Genomic DNA, 15,607 nt, shown 5'->3' with positions numbered 1-15,607 from the left:
TCTACTACAGCCCCATCGATCTGGATGGGGGCGTGCTCGGCCCTCCGTTTCCTGTAGTCCACGATCAGCTCCTTTGTCATGCTGACATTGAGGGAGAGGTTGTTGTCCCTATAGGCTGCCTCATTGTTGTCAGTGATCAGTTCTACCACCGTCGTGTCAACAAACGGTGCTGAAGTCATGCGCAGCCACATAGTCGAGTGTAACGGCTGTCGTGGGGTGAAGAAGGTGAGGACCAAGGTGCAGCGTGGTACATGTTCATCTTTATTTATGAATTGAACACTGAATGAAAAAACAACAAAAGAGAATGAACGAAAACGAAACAGTTCTGTCTGGTACAGAATACAAAAACAGAAAACAACTACCCACAAACACAGGTGGGAACAGGCTACCTAAGTATGGTTCTCAATCAGAGACAACGATTGACAGCTGCCTCTGATTGGGAACCATACCAGGCCAAACACATAGAAATACAACACACAGAACAAAACATAGAATGCCCACCCCAACTCACGCCCTGACCAAACCAAAACGGAGACATAAAAAAGGAACTAAGGTCAGGACGTGACAGTACCCCCAAAGGTGCGGACTCCAGCCGTAAAACCTGAACCCATAGGGAAGGGTCTGTGTGGACATTTCACCGCGGTGGCGGCTCTGGTGCGGGATGTAGATCCCACTCCACCTTAGTCTTGGCCCACTTAGGTGGCGCCTCTGGAGTGGCGACCCTCGCCGCCGACTCCGAACTGGGGACCCTTACCGCGGGCCCCAAACAGGAGTGAGGCTCTGGCGGCGCCAGACTGACGGGCGGCTCTGGCAGCTCCGGACAGACGGGTGGCTCCGGCAGCTCCGGACTGACGGGCGGCTCGGGCAGCTCCGGACTGACGGAATGAAAAACATAGAATGCCCACCCCAACTCACGCCCTGACCAAACCAAAATAGAGACATAAAAAAGGAACTAAGGTCAGGACGTGGCATCGAGGGTGAACAGGGAGTACAGGAGCGGACTAAGCACACACCCCTGAGGGACCCCCGTGTGGATGGTCAGTGTGGTGGATGTGTTGGGGGTGGCCCATCAGGAAGTCCAGGACACAGTTGCATAGGCATTGTTCAGTCCCAGGGTCCTGACTTTAGTAATGAGCTTGCAGGGTGAATAAAGGTTAAATAAATATGTGGACCACTGTGTGTGTGTGTGTGTGTGTGTGTGTGTGTGTGTGTGTGTGTGTGTGTGTGTGTGTGTGTGTGTGTGTGTGTGTGTGTGTGTGTGTGTGTGTGCATGCATGCGTGTTGTGTAGCCGACGCGTCCAGACCGTGGCTGGTTGGTGATGCCGTTTGGTAAGAACCCGTGGTGGGTGTACGTGGCCAGCGCCGTTCCTGCTCTCCTGGTCACCATCCTCATCTTCATGGACCAACAGATCAGCGCTGTCATCGTCAACCGCAAAGAGAACAAACTCAAGGTACAGTACGACCGAAATTATAACACAACAGAACACAGAAACATACTTACTTACTTGTTATGAGTCTTCTAAAAGAAATATTAACATAATGTCAATCTAAACGGAACCATTCAACAACCATTCTATACCCATAAACACAACAGCAAAACAGAAAACAAACTGCAGATAAAAACTCTTGAACGTTACCTCACCCCACCTTTTCTCTCCCCCTCCAACAGAAAGGTTGTGGGTACCATCTGGACCTGTTCTGGGTGGGTATTCTGATGGCAGTGTGTTCCTTCCTGGGCCTGCCCTGGTACGTGGCTGCCACTGTCATCTCCATCGCCCACATCGACTCTCTGAAGATGGAGAGTGAGTCCAGTGCCCCAGGAGAGCAGCCCCAGTTCCTGGGTGTCAGGTAAGGAGAGGTTGGGGGAGGGGTTAGGGGTGTGAGTGAGTGTGTGTGGGGGAGCTTAACATTGTTGTCATGTATTGCTCACCAGGTGCCCTTAGAGAGTTCCTCAATGAGCCTGACACCTTGATAAGCTAATTTCCTGACGATGGCTCACCGTGCTTTGTACTTGGCGACTTCAACCTTCCAACTCTTTCTTTCCCATTCCTTACCTCTTTTTACCTCACTCTTTCCCAGTCCTTTCCCACTCACAAGTCAGGCTGTTTGCCTACTAATCTCACTGCCACCCCCCTCCAGGTCTCTGATCACTACTTTGTTTCCTTTTCTGTCTCCCTCTCCTCCAACCCTAGCCACTCAGACTCTACCCAGATGCAGATGAGGTAGACTCCTAATTAAACAGAATATTGCTGGTCTGCAGTGGTGTAAAGTACTTAAGTAAAAATACTTTAAAGTACTAGTTAAGTCGTTTTGGGGGGAATCTGTACTTTACTTTATTATTTATTTATTTTTTACAACTTTTACTCCACTACATTCTTAAAGAAAATAATGTACTTTTTACTCCATACATTTTCCCATTTCCCCAAAAGTACTCGTTACATTTTGAATGCTTAGCAGGACAGGAAAATTGTCCAAGAGTAAATCCCTGGTCATCCCTACTGCATCTGATCTGGCAGACTCACTAAACACATGCTTCATTTGTAAAATATGTTTTAGTGTTGGGGTGTGACCCTGACTATTCATACATTTAATAAACAATAAAATTATGTAATCTGGTTTGCTTAATAAAAAAGGAATTTGGAATGATTTATACTTTTACTTTTGATACTTGGTATATTTTAGCAACGATATTTATTTTTACTTTACTTTTACTCAAGTATCACAATTGGATACTTTTCCCACCACTGCCCAGATGGTCATGCGCCATCGCAATCTTTGCTTTCTCTCTCACACTACTCTCTTCTCTTCTATCCTATTATCTGTCCTTTCTGCTAAATCCTTCTCCCTCCTGTCTCCTGATTCTGCCGCTTTGACCCTTACAGCATCCTATGACTCGCATTGTCCTCTTTCCTCTCGGCCGGCTTGGCCCTCCCATCATGCTCTGAGCTTACAGAAGAGGGCTGCGGGCAGCGGAGCATAAATGGAGGAAAACTAAACATCCTTTCACAATGCCAAGCGTCGCCTGGAGTGGTGTGAAGCCTGCCAACATTGAATTCTGGAGTAGTGCGTTCTCTGGAGTGATGAATCACGCTTCACCATCTGGCAGTCTGACGGACAAATCTGGGATTGGCAAATGCCAGGAGAACGCCACCTCCCCCAATGGATAGTGACACATAGTTTCCACTGCTCCAGAGTCCAATGGTGGCGAGCTTTAAACCACTCCAGCCAACGCTTGGTATTGCGCATGGTGATCATTGACTTGTGTGCGGCTACTCGTCCATGGAAACCCATTTCATGAAGCTTCTGATGAACAGTTATTTTGTTGATGTTGCTTCCAGAGGCAGTTTGGAACTCGGTACTGAGTGTTTCAACCGAGGACAGATGAGTTTTACGCGCTACATGTTTCAGCACTCGGTGATCCCGTTCTGTGACCTTGTGTGGCCTACCACTTCGCAGTTGAGGCGTTGTTGCTCCTAGGCATTTCCACTTCAAAATAACAGCCCTTACAGTTGACCGGGGCAGCTCTAGCAGGGAAGAAATTTGACGAACTGACTTGCTGAAATAGTAGCATCCTATGACGGTGCCACGTAGAAAGTCACTGAGCTCTTCAGGATGGGCCATTCAACTGCCAATATTTTTTAAGTTTTTTTTTTAGGGTGGATCATCTTAATATTGCGGAAAGAATGTTGCTTCCAATATAATTGTCTGCATCATTTCAAATCCCCCAAATTTTTGGGGTAAATATATATATCCATACACGCATGCATATATATATATATATATATATATATACATATATACATACACATACCTATATCGACATACATACTTTTTTAAAGAATATACCTTTATTATTATTCCCCGCAAACCCTTCCACCGATCCCCCAATTGAAGTAAACTAATAAACACTTCTGCTTCTACCTTCAATCCATACATCTTATGCACATTCTACAGACACAGTCTACTTTACAATAGTTCTCTCTTGTTTGTTCTTAGTCCTTACTCTATTTCTGATGTCCATCCAGTTTGATTTCTATTTGTAACTATGCTATTTCACAAAAGTTCCAAACCTATATATATTTTACAGATCCCGTATGCTTTACATTGGTTATCTTGTTATTAGTCACACCCTTCAGCTCCACTCAACCCCTCCCATCTGTCTCTCAACATCATCCATTTCAGATTTCTACTTGCCATATATTTTTCTACTCTGCTGTGATGCTTCACAAAAGAGTTGAACCTTCCTATGCTCATAGCTTCTACAGATTGTAAATTAAAAATAATCATTTTTGCTAAAATAATAATTATATTATTGATTGATTGACTATGGCTTTTCAAATCCCCCAGTATTGCTATCTTTAGTGTTAGTTCCAGGCAAATGTTGCAATTCTTCAGCCATTCCTTGACCTGTGACCAAAAATGAGCTACATATGGACAATACCAAAATAAATGATCTAATGACTCTGCCTCCTCACAGCAGAATCTGCAGAGCTGGGAACATTGTATCCCCCATATATATAACATTCTATTAGTTGCAAGAATTTTGTATAGTAATTTATATTGAAAAATGTGAAGTTTTGAATCCGGCGTTGTTTTGCGTATCAATTCAATAACCATGTGCCATGGAATGGGCACATCGAAAATCTCTTCCCAACTATTTTGCAACGTTTTGGTCCTTAAATGAAATTGGTATATGTTTTTATTTATCACACTTTTCTTTAACCATTTATGTTCTTTAATACAGGGCCGACATACAAGTTCCTTACTTTTTTCCCCTTCTACTTGCCTCTTCCATTTTTGTGGTAATGCTGCAATTAATTGGTTGTAATTTTGGGTCGACCAGACATTTCCATATGTCTGTGTTAGCTGCATGTGTGACATAACTCCACCAGTCCTATTTATGATATCATTCACTAAAATTATACCTTTTTTAAACATTTTTAATCAATTAGTATATTTGAATTTAACCACAATATTTGTTGTACTATTTGTTCCGTCCTTTCAGGTGGTTAAACTGAAATTGCTGTTTCAGTAATAATGAAATCAGACCTTCTTGTTGCGTGTCTGATAATCTACCATTTATATAGGAGTGGTTAAAACTGCCAATGTTTGTCTATGGAGATTGCATGGCTGTATGCTCAATTGTATATACAGTGCCTTGCGAAAGTATTCGGCCCCCTTGAACTTTGTGACCTTTTTCCACATTTCAGGCTTCAAACATAAAGATATAAAACTGTATTTGTTTGTGAAGAATCAACAACAAGTGGGACACAATCATGAAGTGGAACGACATTTATTGGATATTTCAAACTTTTTTAACAAATCAAAAACTGAAAAATTGGGCGTGCAAAATTATTCAGCCCCCTTAAGTTAATACTTTGTAGCGCCACCTTTTGCTGCGATTACAGCTGTAAGTCGCTTGGGGTATGTCTCTATCCGTTTTGCACATCGAGAGACTGAAATTTTTTCCCATTCCTCCTTGCAAAACAGCTCGAGCTCAGTGAGGTTGGATGGAGAGCATTTGTGAACAGCAGTTTTCAGTTCTTTCCACAGATTATCGATTGGATTCTGGTCTGGACTTTGACTTGGCCATTCTAATACCTGGATATGTTTATTTTTGAACCATTCCATTGTAGATTTTGCTTTATGTTTTGGATCATTGTCTTGTTGGAAGACAAATCTCCGTCCCAGTCTCAGGTCTTTTGCAGACTCCATCAGGTTTTCTTCCAGAATGGTCCTGTATTTGGCTCCATCCATCTTCCCATCAATTTTAACCATCTTCCCTGTCCCTGCTGAAGAAAAGCAGGCCAAAACCATGATGCTGCCACCACCATGTTTGACAGTGGGGATGGTGTGTTCAGGGTGATGAGCTGTGTTGCTTTTACGCCAAACATAACGTTTCGTATTGTTGCCAAAAAGTTCAATTTTGGTTTCATCTGACCAGAGCACCTTCTTCCACATGTTTGGTGTGTCTCCCAGGTGGCTTGTGGCAAACTTTAAACGACACCTTTTATGGATATCTTTAAGAAATGGCTTTCTTCTTGCCACTCTTCCATAAAGGCCAGATTTGTGCAATATACGACTGATTGTTGTCCTATGGACAGAGTCTCCCACCTCAGCTGTAGATCTCTGCAGTTCATCCAGAGTGATCATGGGCCTCTTGGCTGCATCTCTGATCAGTCTTCTCCTTGTATGAGCTGAAAGTTTAGAGGGACGGCCAGGTCTTGGTAGATTTGCAGTGGTCTGATACTCCTTCCATTTCAATATTATCGCTTGCACAGTGCTCCTTGGGATGTTTAAAGCTTGGGAAATCTTTTTGTATCCAAATCCGGCTTTAAACTTCTTCACAACAGTATCTCGGACCTGCCTGGTGTGTTCCTTGTTCTTCATGATGCTCTCTGCGCTTTTAACGGACCTCTGAGACTATCACAGTGCAGGTGCATTTATACGGAGACTTGATTACACACAGGTGGATTGTATTTTTCATCATTAGTCATTTAGGTCAACATTGGATCATTCAGAGATCCTCACTGAACTTCTGGAGAGAGTTTGCTACACTGAAAGTAAAGGGGCTGAATAATTTTGCACGCCCAATTTTTCAGTTTTTGATTTGTTAAAAAAGTTTGAAATATCCAATAAATGTCGTTCCACTTCATGATTGTGTCCCACTTGTTGTTGATTCTTCACAAAAAAATACAGTTTTATATCTTTATGTTTGAAGCCTGAAATGTGGCAAAAGGTCGCAAAGTTCAAGGGGGCCGAATACTTTCGCAAGGCACTGTACCTGTCAGCAACAGGTGTGGCTGAAATAGCTGAATCCACTAATTTGAAGGGGTATCCACATACTTTGTATATATAGTGTATCTTAAGATGAATGGACTAACTGTAAGTCATTCTGGATAAAAGCATCTGCTAAATTACTAAAATGTCAAATCTAAATGTGTGTGTGTCTGTGTGGTACAGGGAACAGAGGTTGACGGGTATTCTGGTGTTTGTCCTAAATGGAGTCTCCATCTTCCTGGCTCCTGTCCTGCAGGTGAGTCAGTGAGAGAATGGGCCTAACCGTCACATGCAGTGGGTGGTGTTGTGGAGGATTGTGTTAACCGGTATATTGTATTCCCCCAGTACATCCCCATGCCTGTTCTCTACGGTGTCTTCCTTTACATGGGAGTGGCCTCACTTGCTGGAATACAGGTACATTTCACGTGTGTGTGTGTGTGTGTGTGTGTGTGTGTGTGTGTTTGTATATGTGCTTACTCACCCTCCTCCTCTTTCCTTCCTAGTTCTGGGAACGTATAAAGCTGTACCTGATGCCAGCCAAGCACCAGCCAGACTTCTCCTTCCTGCGTCATGTTCCTCTGAGGAGGGTTCACCTGTTCACCCTGGTCCAGATCATCTGTCTGGCTGTCCTCTGGATCCTCAAGTCTACTGTTGCTGCCATCATATTCCCTGTCATGGTGTGTGTGTGTGTGTGTGTGTGTGTGTGTGTGTGTGTGTGTGTGTGTGTGTGTGTGTGTGTGTGTGTGTGTGTGTGTGTGTGTGTGTGTGTGTGTGTGTGTGTGTGTGTGTGTGTGTGTGTGTGTGTGTGTGTGTGTGTGTGTGTATGTGTGTCGATTGATGGGAATAACCTCTGTTTGTAGATCCTGGGTCTGATGGTGGTGCGTAAGATGATGGACCTGATGTTCTCTCAACATGACCTGGCCTGGCTGGACGACATCCTGCCGGAGAAAGACAAGAAGAAGGAGAAAGGGGGGAAGAAAAAGAAAGACAACAAAAAGACCAAAGCCGCAGCAGAGACGGAGAGCGACGAGGAGGTAAGAGACAAGGACTAGCAGAAACACACACACAGTATCAGGCTGACAGTGTGTTGTGGTGTGTAGGACTGGCTCCATCTGTTGTGTTGAGTGTGTTATCTCTGACTAATATGTTTCTCCTTTCTCTGTCCCACAGTGTTGCTGAAAAGGCACTGTATAACACTTACTACTGTCTGTCTCATAGTCTATCTACGTCTGTCTGTCTGTCTGGACGTCTGTCTGTCTGTCTCGACGTCTGTCTGTCTGTCTGTCTGTCTGTCTGTCTGTCTGTCTGTCTGTCTGGGCGTCTGTCTGTCTGTCTGTCTGTCTGGACGTCTGTCTGTCTGGACGTCTGTCTGTCTGGGCGTCTGTCTGTCTGTCTGTCTGTCTGTCTGTCTGTCTGTCTGTCTGTCTGTCTGTCTGTCTGTCTGTCTGTCTGTCTGTCTGTCTGTCTGTCTGTCTGTCTGTCTGGACGTCTGTCTGTCTGGAACGTCTGTCTGTCTGGACGTCTGTCTGTCTGGACGTCTGTCTGTCTGGACGTCTGTCTGTCTTGATGTCTGTCTGGACGTCTGTCTGTCTGGACGTCTGTCTGTCTTGATGTCTTTCTCCTTCCAACTTTCACCTGCATGGTTCAATCCTCTCTGTGTAGTATTTAAGCATTTAATTGCACCATTTACTGTTTATGCTGTATCCTGTGCATATAATGAATCAACTTTGATTTGATGATTGGGACGTTTTGCTTCGATTTAAGCATGCAGATTGTGTGAGCGTGTGCGTTCATGTCCGCGTATATTTGGGACATCATCCCTCACGCCTCTGTTGAGCCACTCCCCTGATGGTTCCTCCTGCACGCTGATTGGTTTCCCCCTCTGTCACTCAGCCCAAGACTCCCCTCCCTCCTCCAGTGAAGATACTCATGGACACCATAGACCTGCCTAAAGACCCTGACCCCTCTGTAACCCCACCTACCCAGCCCCCCGTCTCTGACTGGGAGTAAACCTCTCTTTTGAGATTGACCAAAGGAGTGAGAACTGTTGTTTGTATTACTATGATGTCATTGTTGTGCGACAGATGGAGCAGCTAGATTTATGTTATGATGTTGTGAGACACTGATGGTTTTATTATTTTTGTCTTCCTTCTCTCCTACCTCACCTGATTCTTCACTCTGCCATTCAACCCCTCCTATCTCTGTGTGTGTGTGCGCATGTGCGTGTGTGTATGTGTGTGTATGCATATGTGCGTGTGTTTGCTTGTGTACGTGTCTGTGTGTACAGGAGAAGAACGTTTACTCTAGTGTGAATCCTGATAACATTGAGCTGGACCGCAGGTACTGTGTGCTCAAACTGCACGTCCCCTACAGTGACCTGATACAACCTGCCATCACACACACCGACTGAGGAGTACATGGCCAGCAGGACCACAACTACAACTACGACTACTGACACACACACACACACACACACACACACACACACACACACACACACACACACACACACACACTATGCTGATACATTTCACTTGAAGGCATTCAGTTGTACAACTGACTAGGTATCCCCCTTTCCCTTTCACTTCTGTACAATTTCTGACACATGCTAGGAACCATTTAGCAAAGTTCCATTCACTATTAGCATTCTTTAGCACTGTTGTCACTTAAACACTTTATACACATTGAATTTCATATAAATATATACAAATATTCCATAAACTTTAGATTTGATGTGATATTTAACATACATTAGATTCAGTTGGATAGTAGTTATTGTATTATAAGTATGTTATGCAACACCTCTACTCTTAAACATTGTATAAATCACTGTAGTGTCTGGTAGACATACCCAGACACATGGATCACATGCCATTCTGAACCTTAAGTCTACTGTCCGAAGCTGTTGGAGCATAAATCGTAGTGTGTGGACTGAGTCTTCTCTTCGTTCAAAATATTCTCTGAGCTCCAGCACCTACTCAAACCACTGGATGTTGTGTGTGTAATGTTTTTCTCTGCTATACTTTGGCCCTACTGTAGATGTGTTTGTGAGGGCAGACTGACAGTTGTTCAAATACCACAGCCGATGCATCTGAAAGCAAGGCAGAAGTAGTTTTTGTGTGTTTGTTTGTTTTGATGATGTCTTCCAAGTGTTATTTATTCACCGTGTGCTGTGTGGTTTGTGGCAGCAACCTCTGTTGTACTAATGTAAAGACTCCTCTGAAGGCACAGTTGGCGAAGGAAGAGTTGTAATGTTATAGTAATACAATATTATTATTATTGAAAAAAAAATGTATTTCACCCCCTTTTTCTCCTCAATTTCGTGATATCCAATTACGATCTTGTCTCATCGCTGCAACTCCCCAACGGGCTTGGTAGAGGCGAAGGTCGAGTCATGCGTTCTCCGAAACATGACCCGCCAAACCGCGCTTCTAAACACCCGCCCGTTTAACCCGGAAGCCAGCTGCACCAGTGTGTCGGAGGAAACACCGTTCAACTGACAACCGAGGTCAGCCTGCAGGCGCCCGGCCCGCCACAAGGAGTCGCTAGAGCGCGATGAGCCAAATAACCCCCCCCCCGGCCAAACCCTCCCCTAACCCGGACGATGCTGGGCCAATTGTGCACTGCTGTATAGGACTCCTGTTCACAGTTGGTTGTCACACAGCCTGGAATCAAACCTGGGTCTGTAGTGACGCCTCAAGCACTGCAATGCAGTGCCTTAGACCACTGTGCCACTCGGTAGGCAGTAATACAATATTATAATACAATGTTAGTCTGACATCTGAGGGGTGATGGTTGTCAGGAGTTCATTGGAGACACTATTCAGACCTGATCATTTACATATTTATATTTTGGAATCATAAGACTTCTCTAATCTACAATGGGACAGTCATCCTCTCCCTTGTCAGTCCCAGCTGGTTTTGTCAGTCACTGCTCTCTCAAGACAAATTAATTCTGGACCCCGTTTCACCTCACCTCACCCCGTTTCACCTCACCTCACCCCCCTTCACCTCACCTCACCCCGTTTCACCTCACCTCACCCCGTTTCACCTCACCTCACCCCGTTTCACCTCACCTCACCTCGCCCTTCACCTCACCTCACCTCGCCCTTCACCTCACCCCCTTCACCTCACCTCACCCCGTTTCACCTCACCTCACCTTGCCCTTCACCTCACCCCCTTCTCCTCACCTCACCCCGTTTCACCTCACCTCACCTCGCCCTTCACCTCACCCCCTTCTCCTCACCTCACCCCGTTTCACCTCACCTCACCTCGCCCTTCACCTCACCCCCCAACCCAATCCGTTTACTTTTTGTCACCATTCAAACTCACATCCTCCTCCAAATCTTTCTAACTACCCCATAACGTTCTTCTCCCGCTCTGTGTGTGTGTCTGTGTGCACGCACGTGTTCGTGCATGTGTGTCTGTTTTCCCCTTTGTAGTAATGTGTGCTCTTGCTCGTGTCAGTTAACACATTCTTGTCTGCATTGCTGTTCAGGGAGTATGGTTGAGAAGTGTGAAACTATGTTTGTTTGTGCTCACAAGACTGATTGCCTGTGCTCGTGACAGTGCATGTGTGTGTGTAACCTGGGCTGTTCCACCTGACTGTTCCTCCCTCAGAATTACTCTGCACCTGAAGATCTGCCCCCCCTCACCTGCCCACTCCAGGTGAGCCTTACCCACGGATCATCATCACGCCCTCCTGTTTCCCAGTTTGACATCCAGGTGGAGTCTGAATACAAGGAGTCTGACCTCTACCCACTGGGTCATGACCTTTACCCCAGCATTAACCCCTGCCCTCTGAATGGCCGCTACCTGACCTCTAAGACTCAACGAGACCAGTACCAATACAAAAACCCACACTCTCATCCCTATGATGTAGGCAGCGAAACCTTGCTGTAGGTTGACAGCAGATAGACACACATACACATATAACCAGTTGCGAAATCCTCAAAACTACACAAGACTACAGTTTCTCTCCAGTTTATATGAATAAGAATTGCCTTTTAACCCAAGGTACCTATCAGTTATTATAAGAAGACAGACAAAGTATAACTTTTATATATTCAGTGCCCCTGCCCATTACAACAATTTAGTACATCAACAAAAATAAACAACTAAAACTATATTAATTACTTGATTGCAAATGTATCTGTACAATTATAAAAAATGAAGAAAAAAATATAGAAATATAGATATATGTATTGTTTATTGCATTTATTAGGTATTTTGTTTTCAGTGCATTCACCTTTATGAATATATGTGTATAAATGACTGTTGGATAAAGTGAGATACTAATATCAGAGTGTACTTACTTTGGATTGTAAAGATTTACAAATGCATGTTAATAAAATAGTATTAAAAAACCTTGTAGTCTAAAGTTTGTGTGAAATCTTTTATCCTGCAGCATTTATCCTTTAACATGTAAACAACCTAACATCATGTTTTTCAGGAAAAAATAACAACATTTTAACTGGCATACAATAAAAGATCATACAAATTCTTTAAAAAGTTGATTCCTGGACTTCCTGACAGGCCGACCCCAGGTGGTGACCCCAGATGGTGACCACAGGTGGTGACCCCAGGTTGTGGGGGTAGGAAACATCCCCTCCACCAGGCTGTCCCTTAACACTGGGGCCCCACAGGGGTGTGTGCTTAGTCCCCTCCTGTACTTCCTGTTCACCCACGACTGTGTGGCCACAAAAGACTCCAACAGCATTATCAAGTTCGCTGTCAACAAGACGGGGGTAGGCCTGATCACCGGCGATGATGAGTCAGCCTACAGGGAGGAGGTCAGTTCAAATCAAATCAAATCCAATTTATTTATATAGCCCTTCGTACATCAGCTGATATATCAAAGTGCTGTACAGAAACCCAGCCTAAAACCCCAAACAGCAAGCAATGCAGGTGTAGAAGCACGGTGGCTAGGAAGGCCAAAACCTAGGAAGAAACCTAGAGAGGAACCAGGCTATGAGGGGTGCCCAGTCCTCTTCTGGCTGTGCCGGGTGGAGATTATAACAGAACATGGCCAAGATGTTCAAATGTTCATAAATGACCAGCACGGTCAAATAATAATAATCACAGTAGTTGTCGAGGGTGCAGCAAGTTAGCACCTCAGGGGTAAATGTCAGTTGGCTTTTCATAGCCGATCATTAAAAGTATCCCTACCACTCCTGCTGTCCCTAGAGAGTTGAAAACAGCAGGTCTGGGACAGGTAGCACGTCCGGTGAACAGGTCAGGATTCCATAGCCGCAGCCAGAACAGTTGAAACTGGAGCAGCAGCACGGCCAGGTGGACTGGGGACAGCAAGGAGTCATCATGCCAGGTAGTCCTGAGGCATGGTCCTAGGGCTCAGGTCCTCCGAGAGAGAGAAAGAAAGAAAGAAAAAAAGAAAGAGAGAGCATACTTAGATTCACACAGGACACCGAATAGGACAGGAGAAGTACTCCAGATATAACAAACTGACCCCAGCCCCCCGACACATAAACTACTGCAGCATAAATACTGGAGGCTGAGTAAGGAGGGGTCAGGAGACACTGTGGCCCCATCCGATGATACCCCCGGACAGGGCCAAACAGGAAGGATATAACCCCACCCACTTTGCCAAAGCACAGCCCCCACACCACTAGAGGGATATCTTCAACCACCAACTTACCATCCTGAGACAAGGCCGAGTATAGCCCACAAAGATCTCCGCCACGGCACAACCCAAGGGGGGCGCCAACCCAGACAGGAAGATCACATCAGTGACTCAACCCACTCAGGTGACGCACCCCTCCTAGGGACGGCATGAGAGAGCCCCAGTAAGCCAGTGACTCAGCCCCCGTAATAGGGTAAGAGGCAGAGAATCTCAGTGGAAAGAGGGGAACCGGCCAGGCAGAGACAGCAAGGGCGGTTCGTTGCTCCAGAGCCTTTCCGTTCACCTTCAAACTCCTGGGCCAGACTACACTCAATCATATGACCCACTGAAGAGATGAGTCTTCAGTAAAGACTTAAAGGTTGAGACCGAGTTTGTGTCTCTCACATGGGTAGGCAGACCATTCCATATAAATGGAGCTCTATAGGAGAAAGTTCTGCCTCCAGCTGTTTGCTTAGAAATTCTAGGGACAATTAGGAGGCTTGCGTCTTGTGACTGTAGCGTACGTGTAGGTACGTACGGCAGGACCAAATCAGAGAGATAGGTAGGAGCAAGCCCATGTAATGCTTTGTAGGTTAGCAGTAAAACCTTGAAATCAGCCCTTGCCTTGACAGGAAGCCAGTGTAGGGAGGCTAGCACTGGAGTAAAATGATCAAATTTGTTGGTTCTAGTCAGGATTCTAGCAGCCGTATTTAGCACTAACTGAAGTTTATTTAGTGCTTTATCCAGGTAGCCAGAAAGTAGAGCATTGCAGTAGTCTAACCTAGAAGTAACAAAAGCGTGGATGCATTTTTCTGCAACATTTTTGGACAGAAAGTTTCTGATTTTTGCAATGTTACATAGATGGAAAAAAGCTGTCCTTGAAACAGTCTTGATATGTTCGTCAAAAGAGAGATCAGGGTCCAGGGTAACGCCGAGGTCCTTCGCAGTTCTATTTGAGACGACTGTACAACCATTAAGATTAATTGTCAGATTCAACAGAAGATCTCTTTGTTTCTTGGGACCTAGAACAAGCATCTCTGTTTTGTCCGAGTTTAAAAGCAGAAAGTTTGCAGCCATCCACTTCCTTATGTCTGAAACACAGGCTTCTAGCGAGGGCAATTTTGGGGCTTCACCATGTTTCATTGAAATGTTCAGCTGTGTGTCATCCGCATAGCAGTGAAAGTTAATGTTATGTTTTCGAATGACATCCCCAAGAGGTAAGATATATAGTGAAAACCATAGTGGTCCTAAAAAGGAACCTTGAGGAACACCAAAATGTACAGTTGATTTGTCAGAGGACAAACCATTCACAGAGACAAACTGATATCATTCCGACAGATGGGTCAAGGTTTGGCTTTTTCAAGAGAGGCTTTATTACTGCCACTTTTAGTGAGTTTGGTACACATCCGGTGGATAGAGAGCCGTTTATTATGTTCAACATAGGAGGGCCAAGCACAGGAAGCAGCTCTTTCAGTAGTTTAGTTGGAATAGGGTCCAGTATGCAGCTTGAAGGTTTAGAGGCCATGATTATTTTCATCATTGTGTCAAGAGATATAGTACTAAAACACTTGAGTGTCTCTCTTGATCCTAGGTCCTGGCAGAGTTGTGCAGACTCAGGACAACTGAGCTTTGAAGGAATACACAGATTTAAAGAGGAGTCTGTAATTTGCTTTCTAATAATCATGATATTTTCCTCAAAGAAGTTCATGAATTTATTACTGCTGAAGTGAAAGCCATCCTCACTTGGGGAATACTGCTTTTTAGTTAGCTTTGCGACAGTATCAAAAATACATTTCGGATTGTTCTTATTTTCCTCAATTAAGTTGAAAAAATAGGATGATCAAGCAGCAGTGAGGGCTCTTCGGTACTGCACGGTACTGTCTTTCCAAGCTAGTCGGAAGACTTCCAGTTTGGTGGAGCAGCAGTAAGGTCTCTTCGATACTGCACGGTACTGTCTTTCCAAGCTAGTCGGAAGACTTCCAGTTTGGTGGAGCAGCAGTGAGGGCTCTTCGGTACTGCACGGTACTGTCTTTCCAAGCTAGTCGGAAGACTTCCAGTTTGGTGGAGCAGCAGTGAGGGCTCTTCGGTACTGCACGGTACTGTCTTTCCAAGCTAGTCGGAAGACTTCCAGTTTGGTGTGACGCCATTTCTGTTCCAATTTTACAACTGATATAAAGCTAACAAAATAGCGACACGGACCGAGTTGTGT

At 44.8% G+C, this 15,607-nt stretch overlaps 1 protein-coding gene across 2 annotated transcripts in view; it reads left to right on the top strand.

Annotated features, from left to right (window-relative positions):
- The window catches only part of LOC112219923 (electrogenic sodium bicarbonate cotransporter 4-like), a 48,332-nt gene extending 38,214 nt beyond the window's left edge, over window positions 1-10,118 (top strand). The window contains exons 20-27 of one of the 2 annotated variants that reach the window (XM_042302484.1): window positions 1,290-1,451; window positions 1,670-1,848; window positions 6,964-7,036; window positions 7,126-7,194; window positions 7,284-7,457; window positions 7,641-7,814; window positions 7,951-7,963; window positions 9,068-9,145. In XM_042302484.1, coding sequence (XP_042158418.1) covers window positions 1,290-1,451; window positions 1,670-1,848; window positions 6,964-7,036; window positions 7,126-7,194; window positions 7,284-7,457; window positions 7,641-7,814; window positions 7,951-7,959 — 840 coding nt within the window. In that variant the 3' untranslated portion in view covers window positions 7,960-7,963; window positions 9,068-9,145. Of the gene's footprint in view, window positions 1-1,289; window positions 1,452-1,669; window positions 1,849-6,963; window positions 7,037-7,125; window positions 7,195-7,283; window positions 7,458-7,640; window positions 7,815-7,950; window positions 7,964-9,067 lie in introns of both variants that reach the window. The other variant, XM_042302483.1, reaches the window with a different exon arrangement.
- Window positions 10,119-15,607: the final 5,489 nt, after the last annotated feature.

The sequence above is a fragment of the Oncorhynchus tshawytscha genome, linkage group LG20, assembly GCF_018296145.1.
Source record: "Oncorhynchus tshawytscha isolate Ot180627B linkage group LG20, Otsh_v2.0, whole genome shotgun sequence".
Classification (NCBI taxonomy): Eukaryota; Metazoa; Chordata; class Actinopteri; order Salmoniformes; family Salmonidae; genus Oncorhynchus; species Oncorhynchus tshawytscha.
This window is presented reverse-complemented; position numbering and strand designations above follow the sequence as displayed.